Here is a 24,475-nt window from a genome sequence, read left to right as displayed (position 1 = left end):
CCAGGTGAGCGCCATCTCCGCTACTCACAGCTTTGATGCTGGTTAGCGATTAATGTGACCCCTGCAAACACGGGGCAAGTGGTGACATAACCCCGTACCACGCTCCTGTCCCTTTGCACCATCATGGCATTGAGTAAGATGGTACTGCCAGCCTTCCCTGTGAAGTCAGCACCAGGAGCTGAGCTATTTGCACAGCCTTCCGCAAACAGGTTTGTCAATTATTAATAAGGAGGAGAGAGCAGGAAACTGAGACCAGAGGGAGAGCAAGAGCGAGAAGGAGGGTGAGGAGCAGACAGGACGGATACTGCAAGGTGCGAGGAGACAGCGCGGGGCAGCAGGGTGGGCACCAGTCATCATGAGCCGGGCTGGAGACCCCCAGGAGCAGGATTAATGACAAGAGGAGGAGAGCACCAAGCAGAAGTCGCTCCAAGTCCTGGGCAAAGTGAGCAGAGACGTGGGGACCATGGCTACTACAGGTACAGCATGGGGCGCATCAGCTGGGCGGGGAGAGTGCAAGCTCTTAAGCCAAAACTGACCAGTCCGATCATCAGCTATTCATATTGTATATCTGACAACCCTGGAGTTGTCAGCAAGGAAAGAATAGATGTATTGGAGCAACATGACTCAACGTCATCACTGGAAGCAGCGTTCTGATCCCAGCTCTGCATGCTGAACTATAGCTCCCAGCATTCCCAAATAGGCAATAGCTTCTGCTGCTACACCCCAACATACAGGTAAGTTCACCCCAAAAGCTGAAGATATGGGTGGTTTATGGGCTCAGAGATTACAGATCTTACCGACAACTAGAGATTTACTGACGTCTGACAATTATAAGCTCAGAAGTAACATCACTTCACATAAGTGACACATAGTAGTTGTCATGGGGCAGGGACTATTCTACAATTCCTTTTCTTTATCTCATTACAAAGCAGTACAGTCACCTCTCCCCAGAATTGGCTGATAACAGGGAGTAATAGATTGTAGGTCTTTTTATTAAATAAAAATACTTCACGTGACACCAACTATGATACATTACAAAATGAAACAACAGAACAAAACATAAGAACAAGACTCCAATCAGACACAAATCACAAAGAAATAAACCAGAAACGGAAACAAAATGGAGAAAGTTCATGACCTACAAATCATGGACAGGAAAGAAAAATTCCAATAAAAAAAAAAAAAAAAACTACATGAATACCCCCGTAAAATAATAAATAGTATAAAATCATGCAAGACCCCCGGCCCAGCTTCATTCATACTACTATATACAACCCCAACTACAGTCACACCGTCCTGTTTACAATATATACGCTATAAACATATTACACTAAACCGATTTATACAACACCGCAAACAACAAAACCCTACTGGTCCCACTGCCGAACCTTACAGCCACCCCCTTACACCACCACATTCACCCTAGAACAAACCTAAATTCAATACAGTGTACAAAATTAACATTTTTTTAATTTTTTTTAATTTTTTTTTTCAGTAATAGATTGTACTCACCTGTCCTACTGTCACCTCTCCCCAGTAATGGCTGATACCAGGGAGTAATAGATTGTAGTCACCTGTCCTATGGTCGCCTCTCCCCAGTAATGGCTGATAACAGGGAGTAATAGATTGTACTCACCTGTCCTGTAGTCATTGCTACACAGCTGCGTTTCATGGGTGTTATAAAGTCATGATTTCACATGTTGTCCCTTGTTTCCTGAGCCTATAAAATAGAATTCTCCTATTTCACCTAGGTGGCCACTAAACAAGGTGAAAGGTTTACACTTCTAAGTAGCTGCAATAAACTCTCTCTCATTCTTCCAAGTTTTATCACTTCTCCTGTCAAACACACGACAACCACCTTATATTATCTACTGGGAATCAGACATAACTATAATCACTGATAGAAAGCAAGAAGGAAAATATGTACATAGGGGGCAGTATCGTAGCTACATTCTTGTACATAGCGAGCAGTATTATAGTAGTTATATTCTTGTACATAGGAGCAGTATTATAGTAGTTATATTCTTGTACATGGGGGCAGTATTATAGTAGTTATATTCTTGTACATGGGGGCAGTATTATAGTAGTTATATTCTTGTACATGGGGGTAGTATTATAGTAATTATATCCTTGTACATACCGAGCTGTATTATAGTAGTTATATTCTTGTACATGGGGGCAGTATTATAGTAGTTATATTCTTGTACATGGGGGCAGTATTATAGTAGTTATATTCTTGTACATAGGGGGCAGTATTATAGTAGTTATATTCTTGTACATGGGGGCAGTATTATAGTCGTTATATTCTTGTACATGGGGGTAGTATTATAGTGATTATATTCTTGTATATGGGGCAGTAATATAGTAGTTATATTCTTGTACATAGGGGCAGGATTATAGTAGTTATATTCTTGTACATAGGGGCAGGGTCGTATTTGCCACTAGGCACAGGAGGGCACGTGCCTAGGGCGCCGGGCTGCAGGGGGCGGCACCAAGACGGGGAAGAACTTTTTTTTTTCTTTTTCAACCTCCCCTCAGTTAGACAATCCAGGAAATCTGTTATCTTTTCGGAGGGGGGAGGGTTGGGATCAGGAGCGTCCCTCCATGTTCATTCAGGAAGTAGTAGCGCCGCAACTTCCCGGGTCAGAGAGGACCCTGCGTCCGAGGCAGGGCCGGGGTTAGCGGCAGGCAGACCAGGGGCCCCCAGCCAGTCGCCTGCCGCTAGCACAGACTCCCCCCCCAGCGCCGATGCATTCAACTATTCAATGCAATGATGGAGAGAGCGTCAGCTAACGCTCCCTCTCCCATCATTCTTCTCTGCCTCTGACACTGCGGGTGTGTGATGATGCCACATCATCACGTACCTGCTTTGTGGCCGGGCAGACTACAGCCGCTGAGGCCGCACCCGGGAGCAGCGCGGGGGGCGGCTGTATTACATTCTACGGGGGGGGAGGGGGGGGGGCTGTATTATATTCCATGGGGTGCTGTATTACATTCTATGGGGTGCTGTATTACATTCTATTCTATGGGGGTGCTGTATTACATTCTATTGGGGGGCTGTATTCTACGGGGGAGGATTGCATCATACTCTTTGATGGGGCTACATTATATTCTATGGGGAGGTGGGCTGTATTATATTCTCTGGGGGGCTACATTATATTCTATTGGGGGCTGTATTATATTCTCTGGGGCGGTTACATTATATTCTATGGGAAGGTGGGCTGTATTATTCTCTGGAGAGCTACATTATATTCTATGGGGGACTGTTATATTCTCTGGGGCTACATTATATTCTATAGGGGGGCTGTATTATATTCTATGAGGGAGGATTGCATCATACTCTTTGATGGGGCTACATTATATTCTATGGGGAGGTGGGCTGTATTATATTCTATAGGGGGGCTACATTATATTCTATGTATTAAATTTATTCTATGTATTACATTTATTATATTCTATGAGGGGTGATTGCATCATACTCCATGAAGGGGCTACATTATATTCTATGGGGGCTGCATTATACTATATGAGGAGTGCTACATTGTATTCTGTGGAGGGGCTGCATTATACTACATGAGGGGGTTACCATATATTCTATGGAGGGGCTGTATTATACTATATGAGGGGGCTGCATTATATTCTATGGGGGTTACATTATATTGTATGGCGGGGCTGCATTATACTCAGGGGGCTACGTTATACTATACGTGGCCTGCTTTATACTGCATCGAGGACTATGGGGAATACTTTAAACTATATGAAGAACTATGGGGTGCATTATACTATGGGAAGTGAATTGTACTACATGGATGACTGGCGGTGCATTATACTATATGGAGCACTATGAGGAGTGTTATACTATATGGAGGACTGAGTAGTGTATTCTATATGGAGGACTGAGGAGTGTATTATTTTATATGGAGGACTGAGGAGTGTATTATGCTATATGGAGGACTGAGGAGTGTCATACTATATGGAGGACTAAGGAGTCTATTATACTGTATGGAGGACTAAGGAGTGTATTATTCTATATGGAGGACTAAGGAGTGTATTATACTATATGGAGGACTGGAGTGTATTATGCTATATGGAGGACTGAGGAGTGTATTATGCTATATGGAGGACTGAGGAGTGTATTATTCTATATGGAGGACTAAGGAGTGTATTATACTATATGGAGGACTGGAGTGTATTATGCTATATGGAGGACTGAGGAGTGTATTATGCTATATGGAGGACTGAGGAGTGTATTATGCTATATGGAGGACTGAGGAGTGTAGTATGCTATATGGAGGACTGAGGAGTGTAGTATGCTATATGGAGGACTGAGGAGTGTATTATTCTATATGGAGGACTGAGGAGTGTATTATTCTATATGGAGGACTGAGGAGTGTATTATTCTATATGGAAGACTGAGGAGTGTCATACTATATGGAGGACTAAGGAGTCTATTATACTATATGGAGGACTAAGGAGTGTATTATGCTATATGGAGGACTAAGGAGCGTATTATACTATATGGAGGACTGGAGTGTATTATGCTATATGGAGGACTGAGGAGTGTATTATGCTATATGGAGGACTGAGGAGTGTATTATGCTATATGGATAACTGAGTAGTGTAGTATGCTATATGGAGGACTGAGTAGTGTAGTATGCTATATGGAGGACTGAGGAGTGTATTATTCTATATGGAGGACTGAGGAGTGTATTATTCTATATGGAGGACTGAGGAGTGTATTATTCTATAGGGAGGACTGAGGAGTGTATTATACTATATGGAGGACTGAGGAGTGTATTATTCTATATAGAGGACTGAGGAGTGTATTATTCTATAGGGAGGACTGAGGAGTGTATCATTCTATATGGAGGACTGAGGAGTGTATTATTCTATATGGAGGACTGAGGAGTGTATTTTAACATATGGAGGACTATAGGGAGTGTATTATAGTCTCTGCAGTGACTGTTTAGGCAGAGGGCGCGCACTAACCACGTCATCGCACCCTCTGACCTAAACATCACAGCCAGAAGACGCAGAAGACAGAGCCCGGCGGTGGAACGGGAACAGGTGAATATCCACAAAGAAATAAAATAAGAGGCAACAGCCTCAGCCAGCTCACCACAGGTGCGCGGAACTCCGTCTTGACTAGACGTGCAATGTTGAGAAAAGGAAAAGAGCTGTGACAAAGATCTGTATAGATCGAAACGCACTGCTTAGTTCTCTTGCTTGCATTTCATTTACAAGGATTTTTCACCTATACTACCAAGTTTTAATGGATCAATAAAGGCTGTGTATTTTAAAGGGAACCTGTCACCCCCAAAATCGATGGTGATGTAAGCTCACCGTCATCAGGGGCTTATCTACAGCATTCTGTAATGCTGAAGATAAGCCCCCGATGTTACCTGAAAGAGGAGAAAAAGAGGTTAGATTATACTCACCCAGGGGTGGTCCCGCTGCGGTCCGGTCAAATGGGTGTCTCAGGCGCCTCCTATCTTCATTCCATGAAGTCCTCTAATGGTCTTCACGCCGCGGCTCCGGCGCAGGCGTACTTTGTCTGCCCTGTTGAGGGCAGAGCAAAGTACTGCAGTGCACAGGTGCCGGGCCTCTCTGACCCGACAAAGTACGCCTGCGCCACAGCCGCGGCGTGAAGACCAGAAGAGGACGTCATGGAATGAAGATGGGAGGCGCTGTACCGGACCGGAGACGCCCATCGGAGCGGCACCGCTCCCGGGTGAGTATAATCTAACGTCTTTTTCTCCTCTTTCAGGTAACATCGGCGGCTTATCTACAGCATTACAGAATGCTGCAGATAAGCCCCTGATGACGGTGAGCTTACCTCACCATCGATTTTGGGGGTGACAGGTTCCCTTTAAGGAGCTGGAACAACGTCTTTTTTTCCTTTTCTCAACAGGTGAATATCGCACAGCTCACCCTCACCCGTCATACTCACCCCCTCCTGGAGCGGTCTCTCTGTATGTCCCTGCTTCTCCGATGGTCTCCGGCGCGCGCTGGCAGCTTGTGTCTGTGTTCAGCGGTCACTGGTACCGCTCACTAAAGTAATGAATATGTGCTCCACCCCTATGGGAGTGGAGTCGCGTCCATATTCATTAACTTTAATGAGCAGTACCACGTGACCGCTAAACACAGGAAGAGCTGCGGTGCCGTGCAGAGACCACGCCAGGAGCAGGTGAGTATGATGTGACAGCCGCCACTCCTGCCACGCCCTCTCCTCCGCCGACCCCCTGGGACAACGGCTCGAGTATAAGCCGATAGGGGCACTTTTAGCTTAAGGCCCCTTTCACACATCAGTTTTTTTGCCATCAGTCGCAATCCTTCGAATTTTGAAAAAAAAATGAATCCGCCGACTGATGCCCCCGGATCTGTTTTTTTTTCTTCTCAGACTTGTATTAGCAACGGATTGCCTCACGTTTCATCCGTCGTTCGCCGAATCTATCGAAAATTGTTTCTCCGGCGGCCGGAGACAACAGACAAAGCAACGTTTTTTGTGTATGTCGAAAAAACGGACAGTGACGGATCCGTTGTTTGCTCGAATGGAAGCCTACGGGCGCCGGATCCGTCAAATGACAGAATCCGGTGATGGATTCCGTTTTTTTAACTGAGCATGCTCCGATTTATTTAGCCAGATCCGCCGAAAAAACGAATCCATCACATCAGTTTTTCACAATCTGCTACGGATCCATTGAGCCAACGGATTGTGACTGATGGCAAAAAACTGATGTGTGAAAGGGGCCTAAAAAAATGGGCTGAAAATCTTGGCTTATAATCTAGTATATATGGTATTTTTCTTCACTTGTAGGTCAGACTGGGGGCTTATCTACAGCATTATAGAGTGCATTTTTATGCAGTAAATAAGCCCTGAAAGACAGTGGCCCTATCTTATAGCAGCCAAAACAGCTGACAGGTTCGCTTTAAGAACCATGTAAGCTAAATATTGGGGCTGAAACAAAGATACCTTTTATGAAGCATAACAGAGGTCTGCAAGGGTAAAATTGTTTGAAAAGAGGTCATTTTTATATACTTTTTATTGCTGAACTCAAAAATATCCATAAAATTCCATCATGTACAGTTTTTATTCTCAAAACCTGACTCCATAGGCTTTTTCTTGCATCATACTTTGACCCCATTGCATGACTTTTGGTGGATGATTTTGGTGTTATTAGATTGGTTAGAAACTTTTTTTCATGAGAAAAGTATGGAAAAAATTCATTTTCTCTACTTCTGTACAAAGCAGGTACTTTAGTGTATTGCAGTGATATTACTGGGTTGATGGAAAAATGTAACATTGAGTATAATGTGAGCGAGTGGAGACTTTTTATTAAATCATCCCCCCAAAAAAGTTTGAAAGCTGTGCTACTGCACAATGGCAGAAAGTATGCTTCAGTGCCTGTAGGGCATTCTGTGCACTTCAAGTCTCAGGGGTAACGTGTCTCCAAGTGGACAGTGACAGACCGGCTCTGGCATGCCAAGGTAAGGAGGCTTATTCGCCATGCAATGCTCTTCTGGGAAATTTAATATGCAAATTGCACTCACTCTCCCCAAGGAGAAACATTACACCTTAGAACTCAGTCCAGAGCCTCTCACCTAGAGAAATCAGTTCTCATAAATTGCACTGACGAGAGGCAATAGCCCAAAACACAGTGTCTGCAAATTGAGATTCTGATTTGGCTTTTGCAAGACTCGTCAATCGGTCATTAGTGACGAGTAGGATTGCTGCTTCCAACAGGTGGCGCCATAGAGTTCAAGTCCTCTACCTCCCTGAAGAGGCATATGTGCACTTGAAGGAAAGCTACGATAAGTTTCTTGAGAATAAAGTCTAAATTAACTACAAGGTTTAAGTATGGTCAATATGTGGTGATCTGAACATTCTCTTTGCTCCTTGGGCAGCACGGAGGATACACGAAGTACCCATGCCTTTTCTGTGAATGGGACAACCGAGATAGGATTCATCACTGGAGCCAACGAGAACATCTTTGCAAACTGAACCCAAGAACATAGCTGCGGAAAGTTTAGTTAATCCCAGTAAGGTTCTCCTGCCACCACTCCACATTAAGCTTGGACTAGTTTGTGAAAGCTCTACCGAAAGAAGGAGAGACTTATAAGTACCCGTGTACCAAGTTTCAGGGAGTGGCCAAAGCAAAACTAAAGGAAGGCATTTTTGTGGGTCTGGACGTTGGATGTGTTCGAAACAAAAATGAAAGCTATTGAGAAAAGTGCTTGGGATTCTTTTAAAGGGAACCTGTCAGCAGCACTGTGCACCGTAACCTACAGACAGTGTCAGGTTGGCGCTGCTATACTGATTAACATGATACCTTGGTTGATGAAATCCGTCTTGTGGTTGTCGTTTAATCTTTATTTGTAGTTTTTGGTTAAAGGGAACCTGTCACCACTTTTTTGCTCTATCAGCTAAAAATATCATTTAATTGCTTGTCAGGTATGCATTCCACATCTACATTTGAAACCACCCCCCATGCATAACCCATAAAAACCTTTTCAATTTGTCCCACGCTGTATGTTAATCTGTTCAGTCTGGTCCGATGGGCGTTGCCTCTGTTCCCTCACTCCACCCCTCCTCGGCTTGCTGTACGCATTCTTCGCCGTGAATCTCGCAGAGCGCGTACAGACTTTGCGCGTGCGCATTGCAATGTGTCCTTGCGCGTATGCAGTATGCTTGCCCCATTGCTGGCAAAGCCGAAAAGCAGTATGGCGCATGCAGGCAGCGCCATTTTGAGAGAGATTTATTTTTTTCTGAATACATGTCCATCACCAAATAAAATAATTATGATCTAATAGATGCTACTGCGCCAGAGGCATTTTGCTAGAAAAAAAATGTCTCCACCAAGATGGCACTGGTGGCGCCTGCGCAGTAGCATCTATCTATACCTATAGATGCTAGTGCGCAGGCGCCGCCAGAGCCACTTTGAGAATTTTTTTTTCCTGAATACATGTATATCACCAAATAAAATAAGTGCATGGACATTATACATGTGATCATGGTACAGCGCCGCCTGCTGAAGGCGATTTTTGTTTTCTTCAAAAACATATTCATTATGCAAACTAGGGGGCAGGTCAGTGAGGGATCATTAATCTGCCAGCGGGCTGCATTATGCATACCTAATCAGAGCACCACATGAAGACCCCCCACAGGCCGCCCCGGAGCACGGGCATATCATTAACACAACTGAAAATACAGATTAAACAACAACCACAAGACAGATTTCATCTCCAGGTATCATTGTAATCAGTATAACGGCGCCAACCTGACACTGGGTGTAGGTTACTGTGCACAATCCTGCTGACAGGTACCTTTTAAAGAAATCATGAAGAAATTGAGGCTGCATTCATCCACAGTGTCCAGATGTTACAGCATAGTGGAGGGGATTTCAAGAAATCCCATCTCCACTATGAGTCTTTCTAGACCACAGGATGTCTATGTTGTGGAGACGCTCAGTCTCCGCAACATAAATTTCCCATTCACCATCATTAGATGCGGTAAAACCACATTATCTTTATAGTCACATGCGTAGTAAGTGTGGAAACGCAGCTTACTACGCATGTGAACAAATTTAAATAATGTCTTACCTTCTGCCACAGACCGAACTTTGCGTCCACTGCAGTTCTCGCGATGAGATCAGCTGACCGTGAGAACTGCCGTGCACATGACCGCCGGGGTTTTCTCTGGTCACTTGCAAAGTTCTCACAGTCAGCTGATCGTGAGAACTGCAGTGCAGGTGACCACCGGAGACCAAGTTATTGCCGGTGGTCATCTACAAGCTCTGCTACATCTGGAAGTCAAGCTGGATGGTGGCATATTGCCACTGTTCAGCCAGAGGCACCCAGATGTAGCAGAGCTGGACTCGTCGTGGAACACTCTGCAATTGGACTACGTCGGACAGGGAGTATTTATTTTGGTTTATTGTTTTATTTTTGTTACAGGAGATCAAGGGATTCGGGGATTAGGCGATGTTGTAAGTATGGTTAATTAAGATTAATTAAGGACTTTATTCTGGATGTGTTTTTATTTACCATATAACTATAACATTAGAAATGGATAGGTGTCTTATAGACGTCTCTCCATTACTAATCCGTGGGCTTGATGTCACCTGACAATACACAGGTGACATCACCCCCACAAATATTACCCCGCTTGCCACCGCTACGGGGCAAGTGGGAAGAGCAGGGTTAAGTGCCACAATTGGCGCTTCTTCGGATGTGCCAGTTGAGGGGCGGCTGCGGGCTGCTATGTTTAGGCTGGTGAGGGCCAAAATCCGTGGGCCTCGTTAGCCTGAGAATACCAGGCCGCAGCTGTCTGCTATTTCCTTGGCTGGTTAACAAATAAAGGGGGAACCCACGCTATTTTTTTGGAGGGGATCCCACTATTTTTGCTAACCATCCAATATAAGCAGACTGCTGCGGCCTGGTATTATCAGGCTGGTAAGGTTCATGGATATTGAATCCTTACCAGCCTGAAAATATCAGGTCGCAGCTGTCTGCTTTTTCCTTGGCTGGTTAACAAATATAGGGGGACCCCACGCTGTTTTTTTTGGAGGAGATCCCACTATTTTTGCTAACCATCCAAGGTAAGCAGACTGCTGTGGTCTGGTGTTATCAGGCTGGTAAGGTTCATGGATATTGGATCCTTACCAGCATGAAATACCTGTCCCAGTAGTCTGCTTTACTCTGGCTGGTTAACATGTATAGGGGGACCCCACACTATTTTCTTTTCAATTAATATTTATTTATTAAAAAGGAGTGGACTTCTGCTTTCCTCCAATTTCTGTGTCATGTATGTCCGGCTGTGTCACAAGTTTCACCATTATGTAAATTAGTACACATCCGTAGTAAGCTGTGTTACAGCACTTAATGCGCATGTGACTAGGAAGATAATGCGATTTTACCGCATCTAATGAAAGTGTATGGGTAATTTACGCAGCGGAGATGGAGCGTCTCCACTACATAAGTTGACACGCCGCTTGTCCGTCTCTGCGGATGAGCCGTGGGCATTGCTGCACACATAGCGGACATGAGATTTCTTGAAATCCCATCTACTATGTAACAGCTGGATGCTGTGGGTTGCCTCTGCAGATATACGCAGCATCCAACCCGCAGCGTTTTCTGACAGTGAGAACATATCCCAACATATCTGCAAACAGGAAATCACTTTTTTTTTTCCTTCCGAGAAGCCAACTTTCAATTAGCTTTATTTCAAGTGACAAAAAAAAACCCACAAAAAACGCATGCAATGAAAAAAACGCATCAAAAACGCATACGGAAAAACACATGTAAAAAACATAAAAAATGCAGGTGACCTGCCAGTGACCTCAGATGCAGATTTGGTGCAGATTTCACCTGCGTCAAATCCTGAGCAAATACTGAGCCATTCCTGACCGTGGAAACATACCCTAAGTCCATCGTGGAGAACATGCTGAAACATTTCAAAGCCTTGGGTTGTCAAATTTGAAGTTACATATTTTACATCCCCATTTGGACTATTTTCCTTAAAACCTTGGTGCTATCAGCGATGAACAAGGTGAAAGATCTCATCAGGTTATCAAGGAAATGGAACGTGAACATGATGGAGGACTACAGCCAGATGCTCAGAGAAGATCTGCAGGACTTCTATAAAAGAAAAGTTATCAAGAGAAGCTTTGAAGAGAAAAGGAAAATGCACAAGAATTCATTTCCAATAAAGTTGTAGAATGAATGTTCAATACATTTTTACATATAATATTGTGTACATGTTTGACTAGAATAAAACATTTTCTAATTAATCTCGCTTTTACGTAGTTTCACGAGCGTTTTGTGCAAAATCCACACTTGTTGGTTAAAAATAGAAGTATCTCTTGAAATCCGGGCATAAGAAAGCAGAGGAATCAGTTATTGGTTTTGAAACAATTTTTATAAACCCAATTTTGCATACCTGTGTAATCAATGAAAATAAATGAAATCTAATCCTCAACAAATATGTAATAACAAAATATATAATAATGGCCTGGGAAAACCAAATGATATTCATAAACAAGGCATCCGAATCAACAAATAAGGATTATAACAGAAAATACCAAGTTTAGTAATGCAACATAATATCTTTGAGCAGATTCCGTCCATAGAGAACCCTGGTGTTCCGGTTACAAATCCACCACGCTTCACAGGTTTTAAGTATTTTTTTCTCTATTTCCCCATCTACTACAATTGTGTACTTGTTCTATCGCATACAGTTTCAGGCTAGATATATTGCAATTCTGATTATTAAAATATGTGAAAGCCTGGGAAATTCTTTTTCTGCTACTTTTGCAATAATGAATATCATATATATGTTGCCTAAATGCAGCCAACATGTTTTTGATGGCAGTTAGTACATTCTATGATATATATGACAAAAGTGAAAGATTAATGGACAAAGGATTTTTTATGTAATAGAATATATTGTCTGTATTTGTTCTGGGTATAGTGGTGATATTAGAAGAAAAATTAATTATGAACTAAAGGTCAGAGAAAATCCAAAAAAAAAAATCAAAACCAGATGACCTTAATCCTTATTGATATCCAAGATAAAACACTACTTTAATCAATATCTTTAAAACCATGAAAGACAGCCACAGTCAACAAGACAAACAACCGTGCTCTCTATGTACACTTGCTGTTATGACTTATCTATATCTACAACATTAGCAGACAATTAGGTCTGGTTGTGATGTGAAATGGTATATCCACCTTATATTTAAGATATGGCTATTAATTGTAAACCTATCAGTATATATGTTTTCCGTCTATATAGCTACCCATAGGGTATCCAAGGGTAAGCCGCCTAGGAGAGGGGGCGCCATATCCGCTGTACAGTAGGGTGCCAACCCCCGCAGTTAGGCAGGAATTGTGAGCAGGGAACAGCATAGCGAGGCTGTTTATGTACACATGAGCACTTTTCTGTGTGTCTCTCACCCTGCCACAGTCTACATCTTGGCAATTATCAGCTTTGATAACCCTCATCTCCTTCTTATCTCTCTTGTTGTGTATTTGATGGCCCAATTGAGACACTAGTCTAGGGCAACTATAGGAGATTTAGGGGCAGCCGACGTTGAGCGGGAACGCCAATCTCGCTTGTGTTATAGGGTGACAACCTCCGCTGACAGGCAGTGTGATATAGGTACTGTGATAGGAGTGTACATAGAGAGCACGGTTGTTTGTCTTGTTGACTGTGGTTGTCTATCATTGTTTTAAATATATTGATTAAAGTAGTGTTTTATCTTGGATATCAATAAGGATTCAGGGTACCGTCACACATTGAAATTTTCATCGCTGCGACGGCACGATTCGTGACGTCGCAGCGTCGTATAATCATCGCTCCAGCGTCGTAGACTGCGGTCACACGTTGCAATCACGGCGCTGGAGCGATGCCGAAGTCCCCGGGTAACCAGGGTAAACATCGGGTAACTAAGCGCAGGGCCGCGCTTAGTAACCCGATGTTTACCCTGGTTACCAGCGTAAACGTAAAAAAACAAACAGTACATACTCACCCGTCGGTGTCCTTCAGGTCCCTTGCCGTCTGCTTCCTGCTCTGAGTGCAGCCGTACAGTGAGAGCAGAGCGCAGCACCGCTGTGATCTGCTTTCACTTTCCGGCCGGCACTCAGAGCAGGAAGCAGACGGCAAGGGACCTGAAGGACACCGACGGGTGAGTATGTACGGTTTGTTTTTTTACGTTTACGCTTGTAACCAGGGTAAACCTCGGGTTACTAAGCGCAGCCCTGCGCTTAGTTACCCGATGTTTACCCTGGTTACAAGCGAAGACATCGCTGGATCGCTGTCACACACAACGATCCAGCGATGTCAGCGGGTGATCAAGCGACGAAAGAAAGTTCCAAACGATCTGCTACGACGTACGATTCTCAGCAGGGTCCCTGATCGCTGCTGCGTGTCAGACACAGCGGTATCGTAACGATATCGCTAGAACGTCACGAATCGTAACGTCGTAGCGATGGAAATTTCAATGTGTGACGGTACCCTAAGGTCATTTTGTTTTATTTTTTTGATTTTAGAAAAAATGGTTTTTTTTCTGAGGGAAGGGGCACGGCGAGACTCTACTCGGATATCTTCTTGTAATAATATTTTAGACGTTTTATCATCAGTTTCTAAAATAGAAAGATATAAAATAGTATCTAACAAGCCAAGATTTAAAGTGCCTATTGTTCTAGAAAATAAAATAGATCCTAATCCCACCACCTGGGTTTTGAAATTCAGTATCACATTTTTCCATTATCAAAGAGATAGATTATTATATACATATATTTTTTTCTTTTGGCCCATGTTAACATCCATTTTCAATAACCCCCCCCCCATTTTTGAGCCTTTGTTCAGTAACGGATGTATCACCATCATACAGTTCCTATGTACTACAATTTCTTCTAGCCCTCAAAAACTCACCTACCGAAATAACTGATATGTGTGGGGTGGTGACAGGACACATGCAAAATAGTGTTACTGCGGTCTTCTTTCTAAATGTCGATGTTAAAACCTTTTTCCTCCTCCAAATAAGCGAAGGTCCAAAAATTGAATGGAATGTCTGTCAAAATGATGAATAAAAGGCAAATTGTAAATCAATAAAGGAAAGCAAGACAGATTCATTTGTAGTTACAGTGAGGAAAATAAAGGTACCGTCACACTCAGCGACGCTGCAGCGATATAGACAACGAGCCGATCGCTGCAGCGTCGCTGTTTAGGTCGCTGGGGAGCTGTCACACAGACAGCTCTCTCCAGCGACCAACGATCAGGGGAACGACTTCGGCATCGTTGAAACTGTCTTCAACGATACCGAAGTCCCCGTGCAGCACCCGGGTAACCAGGGTAAACATCAGGTTACTAAGTGCAGGGCCGCGCTTAGTAACCCGGTATTTACCCTGGTTACCATTGTAAAAGTAAAAAAAAAAAACATACTCACCTTCTGATGTCTGTCACGTCCCCCGGCGTCCGCGCTGCTGCTCAGAGCTTCGTTCACTGAATGTGTCAGGGCCAGCAGAGCACAGCGGTGACGTCACCGCTGTGCTTGGCTTTACGGCCGGCACTGACACATTCAGTGCAGGAAGCTCTGAGCTGCAGCGCGGACGCCGGGGGACGTGACAGACATCAGAAGGTATGTACTGTTTTTTTTTACTTTTACAATGGTAACCAGGGTAAATATCGGGTTACTAAGCGCGGCCCTGCGCTTAGTAACCCGATATTTACCCTGGTTACCATTGTAAAACATTACTGGCATCGTTGCTTTTGCTGTCAAACACGACGATACACACCGACCTAACGACGAAATAAGGTGCTGGCCTTCTAGCTCCGACCAACGATATCACAGCGGGATCCAGATCGCTGCTGCGTGTCAAACACAACGATAACGCTATCCAGGACGCTGCAGCGTCACAGATCGTTGTCGTTCTCGTTGGAAAGTTGTTCAGTGTGAAGGTACCTTAAGTATTTGATACACTGCTGATTTTGCAAGTTTTCCCACCTACAAAGAATGGAGAGGTCTGCAATTTTTATCGTAGGTACACTTCAACTGTGAGAGACAGAATCTAAAAATAAAAAAAACAAAATCACGTTGTATGATTTTTAAGTAATTAAATTGCATTTTATTGCATGAAATTAGATATTTGATCACCTACCAATCAGCAAGAATTCTGGCTCTCACAGACCTGTTAGATTTTCTTTTAGAAGCCTCCTACTCTGCACTCATTACCTGTATTAATTGCACCTGTTTGAACTCGATACTAGGGATGAGAGAAGTCCTTATCCGAATAGCTATAGTGCTTCCCGAATAGCTGCATCGGGACCGTGGATACCTGGAGTGCTCCGATAATCAGCTGTTCGGTGCCGCAGCTGCATGTGTTGCACCTGTGTGACACCCACAATACATGCATGGAGAGCTGCTTTGTTGTGACTGTCATACAGCAGCTGCGGCTCCGAACAGCTGATTATCGGAGCGCTCCAGGTATCCGGGTTCCCGAAGCAGCTATTCAGGAAACGCTATAGCCATTTGGATAAGGATTTATCCAAAGCTATTCACTCATCCTTACTGGTTACCTGCATAAAGAACACCTGCCTAAACACTCAATCACACGACAACCTCTCCACCATGGCCAAAGACCAAAGAGCTGTCTAAGAACACCAGGGACAAAATTGTGGAACTGCAATGGGCTGGGATGTACTACAGGACAATAGGCAAGCAGCTTGGTGAGAAGGCAACAACGATTTGGCACAATTATTAGAAAATGGAAGCAGTATTATAGTAGTTATATTCTTGTACATAGGAGCAGTATTATAGTAGTTATATTCTTGTACATAGGAGCAGTATTATAGTAGTTATATTCTTGTACATAGGAGCAGTATTATAGTAGTTATATTCTTGTACATAGGGGCAGTATTATAGTAGTTATATTCTTGTACATAGGGGGCAGTATTATAGTAGTTATATTCTTGTACATGGGCGCAGTATTATAGTAGTTATATTCTTGTACATAGGGGCAGTATTATAGTAGTTATATTCTTGTACATAGGAGCAGTATTATAGTAGTTATATTCTTGTACATAGGAACAGTATTATAGTATATTCTTGTACATAGGAACAGTATTATAGTAGTTATATTCTTGTACATAGGGGCAGTATTATAGTAGTTATATTCTTGTACATAGGGGCAGTATTATAGTAGTTATATTCTTGTACATAGGGGCAGTATTATAGTAGTTATATTCTTGTACATAGGAACAGTATTATAGTAGTTATATTCTTGTACATAGGGAGCAGTATTATAGTAGTTATATTCTTGTACATAGGGAGCAGTATTATAGTAGTTATATTCTTGTACATAGGGGGCAGTATTATAGTAGTTATATTCTTGTACATAGGAACAGTATTATAGTAGTTATATTCTTGTACATAGGAGCAGTATTATAGTAGTTATATTCTTGTACATAGGGGCAGTATTATAGTAGTTATATTCTTGTACATAGGGGGCAGTATTATAGTAGTTATATTCTTGTACATGGGCGCAGTATTATAGTAGTTATATTCTTGTACATAGGGGCAGTATTATAGTAGTTATATTCTTGTACATAGGAGCAGTATTATAGTAGTTATATTCTTGTACATAGGAACAGTATTATAGTATATTCTTGTACATAGGAACAGTATTATAGTAGTTATATTCTTGTACATAGGGGCAGTATTATAGTAGTTATATTCTTGTACATAGGGGCAGTATTATAGTAGTTATATTCTTGTACATAGGGGCAGTATTATAGTAGTTATATTCTTGTACATAGGAACAGTATTATAGTAGTTATATTCTTGTACATAGGGAGCAGTATTATAGTAGTTATATTCTTGTACATAGGGAGCAGTATTATAGTAGTTATATTTTTGCATATAGGGGCAGTATTATAGTAGTTATATTCTTGTACATAGGGGCAGTATTATAGTAGTTATATTCTTGTACATAGGAACAGTATTATAGTAGTTATATTCTTGTACATAGGAACAGTATTATAGTAGTTATATTCTTGTACATAGGGGCAGTATTATAGTAGTTATATTCTTGTACATAGGGGCAGTATTATAGTAGTTATATTCTTGTACATAGGAGCAGTATTATAGTAGTTATATTCTTGTACATAGGAACAGTATTATAGTATATTCTTGTACATAGGAACAGTATTATAGTAGTTATATTCTTGTACATAGGAGGCAGTATTATAGTAGTTATATTCTTGTACATAGGGGCAGTATTATAGTAGTTATATTCTTGTACATAGGGGCAGTATTATAGTAGTTATATTCTTGTACATAGGAACAGTATTATAGTAGTTATATTCTTGTACATAGGGAGCAGTATTATAGTAGTTATATTCTTGTACATAGGGAGCAGTATTATAGTAGTTATATTTTTGCATATAGGGGCAGTATTATAGTAGTTATATTCTTGTACATAGGGGGCAGTATTATAGTAGTTATATTCTTGTACATAGGGGCAGTATTATAGTAGTTATATTCTTGAACATAGGGAGCAGTATTATAGTAGTTATATTTTTGCATATAGGGTCAGTATTATAGTAGTTATATTCTTGTACATAGGGGGCAGTATTATAGTAGTTATATTCTTGTACATAGGGGCAGTATTATAGTAGTTATATTCTTGTACATAGGGAGCAGTATTATAGTAGTTATATTCTTGTACATAGGGGGCAGTATTATAGTAGTTATATTCTTGTACATAGGGAGCAGTATTATAGTAGTTATATTCTTGTACATAGGGGCAGTATTATAGTAATATTCTTATACATAGGGGACAGTATTATAGTAGTTATATTCTTCTGTATAGGGGACTATTATAGTAGTTGTATTCTTGTACATGGGGCAGTATTATAGTAGTTATATTCTTGTACATAAGAGCAGTATTATAGTAGTTGTATTCCTGTACCTAGGGGGCAGTATTATAGTAGTGCTGGCCCAGAAGAGGACATGTCCATGGGTAAATGACCGGAATAAGTAGATGATTTTTAATTTCTGTGAAGAAACAATTTCTCTTCCTCTTGTGACTCATGAGACATTCTATACTAGAGGAAAACTAAAGGAGAGGTTCAGAGATTATACTGGATTACGTAACTCTCCACTGATCCTGTAACTCTACTAACAATGATAAAACCAAAAAATATTAGGATGGAGTCGGGGCATGCTGGGAATTGTAGTTTCACAACAGCTGGAGTGTTGCAGGTAGCTGACCCCTGCTGTAGTACAACTCCGTGCAATTTGATGACAGTAAATGATTTCCTGGCAGAGGAGTAATTGCGGTTCATCCAGTTCGCCCTTTGGCGCACACCCGGAGTCTTTACTGTAAACATGAGTCACATGTTGTGGAGCGCCGTCGCTCGTGTTTATACAGCGCGAGCAGCAGAACAAACAGCAAAAATATCAGCAGAGCAGCGAAAATAACCCGTCCTGAGAGCAAAGGTAGCGGCCATAGAACGTTACCACCACTGCCAGAGCTCCAGCGACACACACACGAGGGAAATCTGAAAAGACGCCGCAGGAAAGCGATCTAAAACAGTAAAAAAAGTCACAACCCCGCGATATGGAAACGTCATAAAGAGTAAGTTCTGACACTTTCAGGGATTCTTTTTATGAATGAATGGGTTAATGTGGATATAATCTGTGCTGCAGAATAGATGTAGGTCCAGACGTATTTCAGAGAAAGAATGGTTTATTCAACGCGTTTCAAAGTCTAAGCAACTTCATCAGGGAATACCACACTGTTGGCCCTCGTCAGTGCAAAGTCTAGCCAAATCAGATCTCATACTTTGTCAATAGCCTGAAACACTGACTGCAAATTGAGATTGTGATTTGGCTCTTATCCTAAGCCATATTTCAAGACTCATTAAAGGGCCGATTATGACTTGTAGGATTGCTGCTTCCAACAGGTGGCACTATAGAGTTAAAGTCCTTTCTCTCTCTGAAGAGGCAATTTGCATATTACATTTCCCAGAGGGGCATTGCACGGCGAATAAGCCTCCTTACCTTGGCATGCCAGGACCGGTATGTCACTCTCCAAAAGGAGAAGCCTTACCCTGGAAAACTTTCAGACATTTTATGCATTCAGTTCCTGTGCGATACATCTGATTGCTGTCAGTGAATGGACACATTTCTGTGCAGATTCAGATACTACCATGAGACGGATACATTGTAACAAATCATCAGGACAGCAGAGACTATAACTCTCAGGGCTCCCTGGCACGGTTCTCATGGTTCTGACACTAATGACTGTGCCCCTGATTATTTTTTTTTAGGATCTGCAGAAATGGAGGTAACAATCCAAGAGGAAGTGGAGAGCAGCGGCGCTGAGGCAGAAATGAGCCAAAGAGCTAACACTCCGGGAAACGTCCCATCACTGGTGCAGCCCAAAGACTCGTCAGAGGAGCCTAAAGGAATAGAGAACAGCGGATTTGTCGGAGACCCCCCACCTTATTCCCCCCCAGACCCAAAGATCGCCCATCTGCTGTATCCGAATTATCCCACAAACTTCTCAGGGAACATGCCCGTCTACTACCAGTCTAGGCCCACCCTGTCCAATGTGTACACTCAGCAGAACCTGCCGCCTGGATCATACCCCTATATCATGGTAAGAAATAGAGCACAGGGGGCACGCCCTTACATCTGTGCCTGCTAGATCACCACCTACACAGTGGATATAAAAGGTCTACAAGCCCCAGTTAAATACCACGGTTTTGTCATTTAAAAATCCCATCATGAAAAATCATTTCACAACTTTTTTTTACCTCCTTTGAGAAATAAACTGAAATATTTTTGGTGAAAAAATAAAAAAGTAAAGTAATGTGGTTTCTTAAATCTGCACACCCTTAGGCTATGTGCACACGTTGCGGATTAGGCTTAGGAATTTCTGGTGCGGATTCTGTCTCTCCTGGCGGAAAACGCACCTGCGTTTTTTTGTGCGGTTCCGCAGCGTTTTTTGTGCGTTTTTGCTGCGGTTTTTACTCCTGCGGTTTTCTATAATGGAATGGGTACAAAAACGCTGCAGATTCACAAAAAAAGAAGTGACATGCTACTTCTTTTAAACCGCAGCGTTTCAGCAGTGGATTTTCTGCAACGTGTGCACAGCATTTTTTTTTTCTCATTGATTTACATTGTACTGTAAATCAATTGCGGATCTGCAGCGTTTCTGCACTGCAAAAAACGCTGCGGATCCGCAGAGAATCCGCAACGTGTGCACATACCCTTACACTAATACTTTGTTGCAGTCCCCTGTGAATTCCTGGCAGCCTTCGGTCTTTTGGGGGTCGGAATGTAGCAGAGCAGATCTAGAATTGGTGATCTTTGTCCGTTCCCCCTTGTAGTAGCTCCACATCTGTCATATTACTGGGGTATCTGTGTACAGAGCCCTCTTCAGGTCACCACAGCTTGTCACTTGGGTTCAGGTCTGGGCTCGGCCATTCCAGAACTGCCGTTCTTTAGGCAATTTGGAGATGGGTTAGGGTTGTCATGCTGAAAGACGAAATTCCTCATTTTTTAGTACAGGCTAAAATATTTTATTACAAAATTATCTGATAGTTGGACTGTTCATCATTCCCTCCACCTTAACGAAAGCCCCAGTTCCAGCTGCTTAAACACAACCCCAAAGCACAATGCTGCCTCCACCATGCTCCCACTGTGGGGATGGTGATCTTTTGGTAATGCGCAGTGCTGGCTTTGCACCATTAGGAATTATGGCCAAAAAGTTCTCTGTCCCATCATACACAACACATTTCCTGCTTTTGGCCAATTTGGTATCAGTTCTGGCAATACATAGCCGGCATGGATATTCTTCTGTGTAATAAAAGGCTTCCGTCCCCCCACCCCCTCCCCGGGGAAGATGAATACAGGAGATTTTCACATGCAGAACACAAACAGTACTTGCCAGAAATTCCTGCAGCTCCTTTAATGTTGCGGTCAGCCTCTTGGCAGTCTCTTACACCAATTTTTATCTTGTCTTTCATAATTTCTTTAGGGACGTCCAGTTCTAGGTGATGACTAAACTTTTTCTGGAGTTAATCAGATGCTCTGTAAATGACAACAGCAGTGCACCGACTACTATGTAACATGAAGGGAAATGTGATTGGTTGATTCTCAACAGTCACATCCACAATTATAAGAGGGTGCTCACACTTATGCAACCACAGTATTTGTTTTATTTCAGTTTATTACTCAATGGATTTGTACAGATTAGGGACCACAAAGTTTTGAAATGATTCTTCTTGACAAAATTATTCATACATTACAAAAACCTGGGGATTTTGTCATCAGGTGTGTGTACTTTTTATATTCACTATACGTGCCCGCACAAATGGATTAAAGCTGGATCCAACATGGCCGCCATGATCGTTTAATGCTGGATGTCATTCATCAATATAATTCCCACGGACACAGGATCCATGATGGCCGCCCCCCATTGCCATTCTTTTCTAACAGTTGAGTCAGATTTGCTTGCACCTCAAGTACATTAAGGGTTAATCATGCACCTTCCTTAAGACAAACAGAAGTAATAGGATCTCGGAGGCAGCTTCACACCAGCTCCTTGTCCTCAAAGGGCAGTGAATAATTGATGCCGAAAAACAATCCTGTGCCCCCTCCATCCCATAAAACTATGCAAAGCCCCCCCATATTGTCCATGTTATTCCATGCCCCATTAAATGGAAAAAAAAGTTGCGCCATTTTTTATCTTGACAGCACAGATACTTTTCGACATTTCTAGTTATGGGGTTTTGCTGACACCGCCATTGCTTCTCTGCAGAGCGACAGTTCCCTGGGGATGCCGCCTCCGCAGCCGGAAACGAGGACTAAGGACTACATGGTGGAGTCGGTGCTAGTTACGTTTTTCTGCTGCTTCCTGACGGGAATCATCGCTGTGGTCTACTCTCACGAGGTAAGATACAGGCGACCCTCATTGTGACAATAAGCTCCGCCATGGTGCACCTGTCCCCACAAGAAGCAATGAACTGGGGTCAGAGTCAATAAAGGAGAAGCCCTTTGAATCCCGGTCCGGAGATATTTGCTGGCAGCGGACTGCTCGGCCAAATGCAGCACCAAGCAAATCACAGACCGGACGTTAATAATTCAGGACGGAAAGAGCAGACGCAGAGGAATAATGTACATCGTGTAATATTCATGGCAGAAATGGGATATGGGCTGGCCCACTGGGGGCCTTAACCCCATAATAACCTGGTATCATTGGGTCTTAAAGGGACTGTTCAGTTTGACTACCCCAGTTACTTATTAGGTTCCCCTGGTGGTAGAAGTACCTGGCAACGAGCCAATTAAGGAATACGGAGCACCCACTGAATATAATGGTTGGCCGCCATAATATATAGACATGCCCAGTCCTGACAAGCTGCTGCTTTTATTAGATGCCCTTTGATCATTAAGATGCCATCAGATAAGATGCCCAGACTTTATGATAGTTACCGATCATGTGCATTCTGGATTTTACCTGGAAACCGTCAGCAAGCTGCTGTTGATAGATAGTGTGGCATCCTGCTGTGGGGTGGATTGGTTAGGCTTACACATGACATTTACACATATAGCAGACTACGGCCCTTCACAGGTTAACACCCAAAGTGCACTGATTCAAGTGGAAACCATCACCAATTTGCTGATATTATTTATTATGCATTGCTTATGTGGCGCCATTATTTCCACAGCACTTTTCATACATTATCATCGCTGTCCCCATTGGGGCTCACAATCTAGACTCCCTATCAGTATTTATGCAGTGTGGGGTGGGAGGAAACCGAAGAACATGAAGAAAACCACGCACACGGGGAGAACATACAAGCTCCACGCGGATGTTGTCCCCGGTGGGATTTGAACCTTATATCACAGACACCCGTGTTATGAACAGTCATACGGCAGACCACCATGAATGGCCTAGTATCACCCACCTGTCTCTTTCTCCTCCAGACCCGCTCAGCGCTGAGCAGAGGCGACATCCTGCAGGCTCAGGAGTCCTCCCGCCGGGCTCGCTCACTCGTCCTCTTCAGCCTGCTCTTTGGGGTCTTCATCTCCGTCAGCTGGATCATATACGTGGTGGTGACCATCTTCTTATGATGACAACTGTAATAAGGACATTCCACAGAGAGACTATCCGCTTTCGCCCCGCTGACCCCAATCTGAAGCCCCGGGATGAGCCATCATACCGCTATGTGTATATATACAGAACCAAATACAACACAGCTTTTTTTATTTTTACATCTTTCTCCATTTTATTTTATTTTGGAATTGTAGACAAAAAGTAAACTAAGATCTCTGCTTGCCATCAGTGGACAGGAGCATTCTCGATGCGGCTTAAAAGGCTGGAAGCATCATAATGAAGCAGCTGCAAGAACGATTAGGTGAAATCCGATGGCAGGTTTCCATTAATTGACACCCAGCAAAGTGCTTGGAAAAATAAAAATTGGAGAATTTCAAAACTTTCTATGTAATAACTGATGAGGGCGAATGTAAAATAAAAGCAATCAGAGAGCGACATCTATTGGAATAGAAATGAACTTCAACAACAGGGTGGTGGAAATAAACTCAGGGAGACTTGTGAAACTAATATCAACGTTTTAGATGTGACCCCGGAATTGGGAAATATGCTGCACTAGGATTATATACTGGAGCATCACAAGAGCGCTACGTCAGAGCGCAACACTGAATTCCCCTGGGGCATAGGGTAGTTCTGCTGCATGTGGTTATCTTATAGTCAGACAAGAGAGGGGTGATGCTTAACGGGGCGAAGCTGCAGCAAGAGAGTCCTGCTGCTGCAGCCGGCCAGACACGAGGGGTGAGGGGGCAGGGCAGTAATGGGGCGTTCTGCTGCCAGCAGTTGCTTTACAGCCAGACACAGGAACTTGTTAGGTTTACTGCTCTCCTTTTCCCCACACTTAACACCC

General features: G+C 42.9%; 1 protein-coding gene across 3 annotated transcripts; it reads left to right on the top strand.

Annotated features, from left to right (window-relative positions):
* Nucleotides 1–248: 248 nt before the first annotated feature.
* PRRT1B (proline rich transmembrane protein 1B) lies at nt 249–24,010 on the top strand. 3 transcript variants are annotated; one of them, XM_077284723.1, is made up of 4 exons: nt 249–476; nt 19,838–20,169; nt 22,336–22,467; nt 23,502–24,010. In XM_077284723.1, exons 1-4 carry the CDS (start codon nt 464–466, stop codon nt 23,646–23,648), a joined length of 624 nt encoding a protein of 207 aa, XP_077140838.1. In that variant the 5' UTR covers nt 249–463; the 3' UTR covers nt 23,649–24,010. The 3 variants fall into 3 exon arrangements, with proteins under 3 accessions (XP_077140838.1, XP_077140841.1, XP_077140839.1); XM_077284726.1 differs by lacking the exon at nt 249–476 and adding an exon at nt 623–734; XM_077284724.1 differs by lacking the exon at nt 249–476 and adding an exon at nt 19,007–19,143.
* Nucleotides 24,011–24,475: the final 465 nt, after the last annotated feature.

This window comes from Ranitomeya variabilis, chromosome 2, assembly GCF_051348905.1.
Source record: "Ranitomeya variabilis isolate aRanVar5 chromosome 2, aRanVar5.hap1, whole genome shotgun sequence".
Lineage (NCBI taxonomy): Eukaryota > Metazoa > Chordata > Amphibia > Anura > Dendrobatidae > Ranitomeya > Ranitomeya variabilis.
The sequence above is the reverse complement of the archived record's forward strand: the minus strand, read 5'-3'. Positions and strand labels throughout refer to the sequence as shown.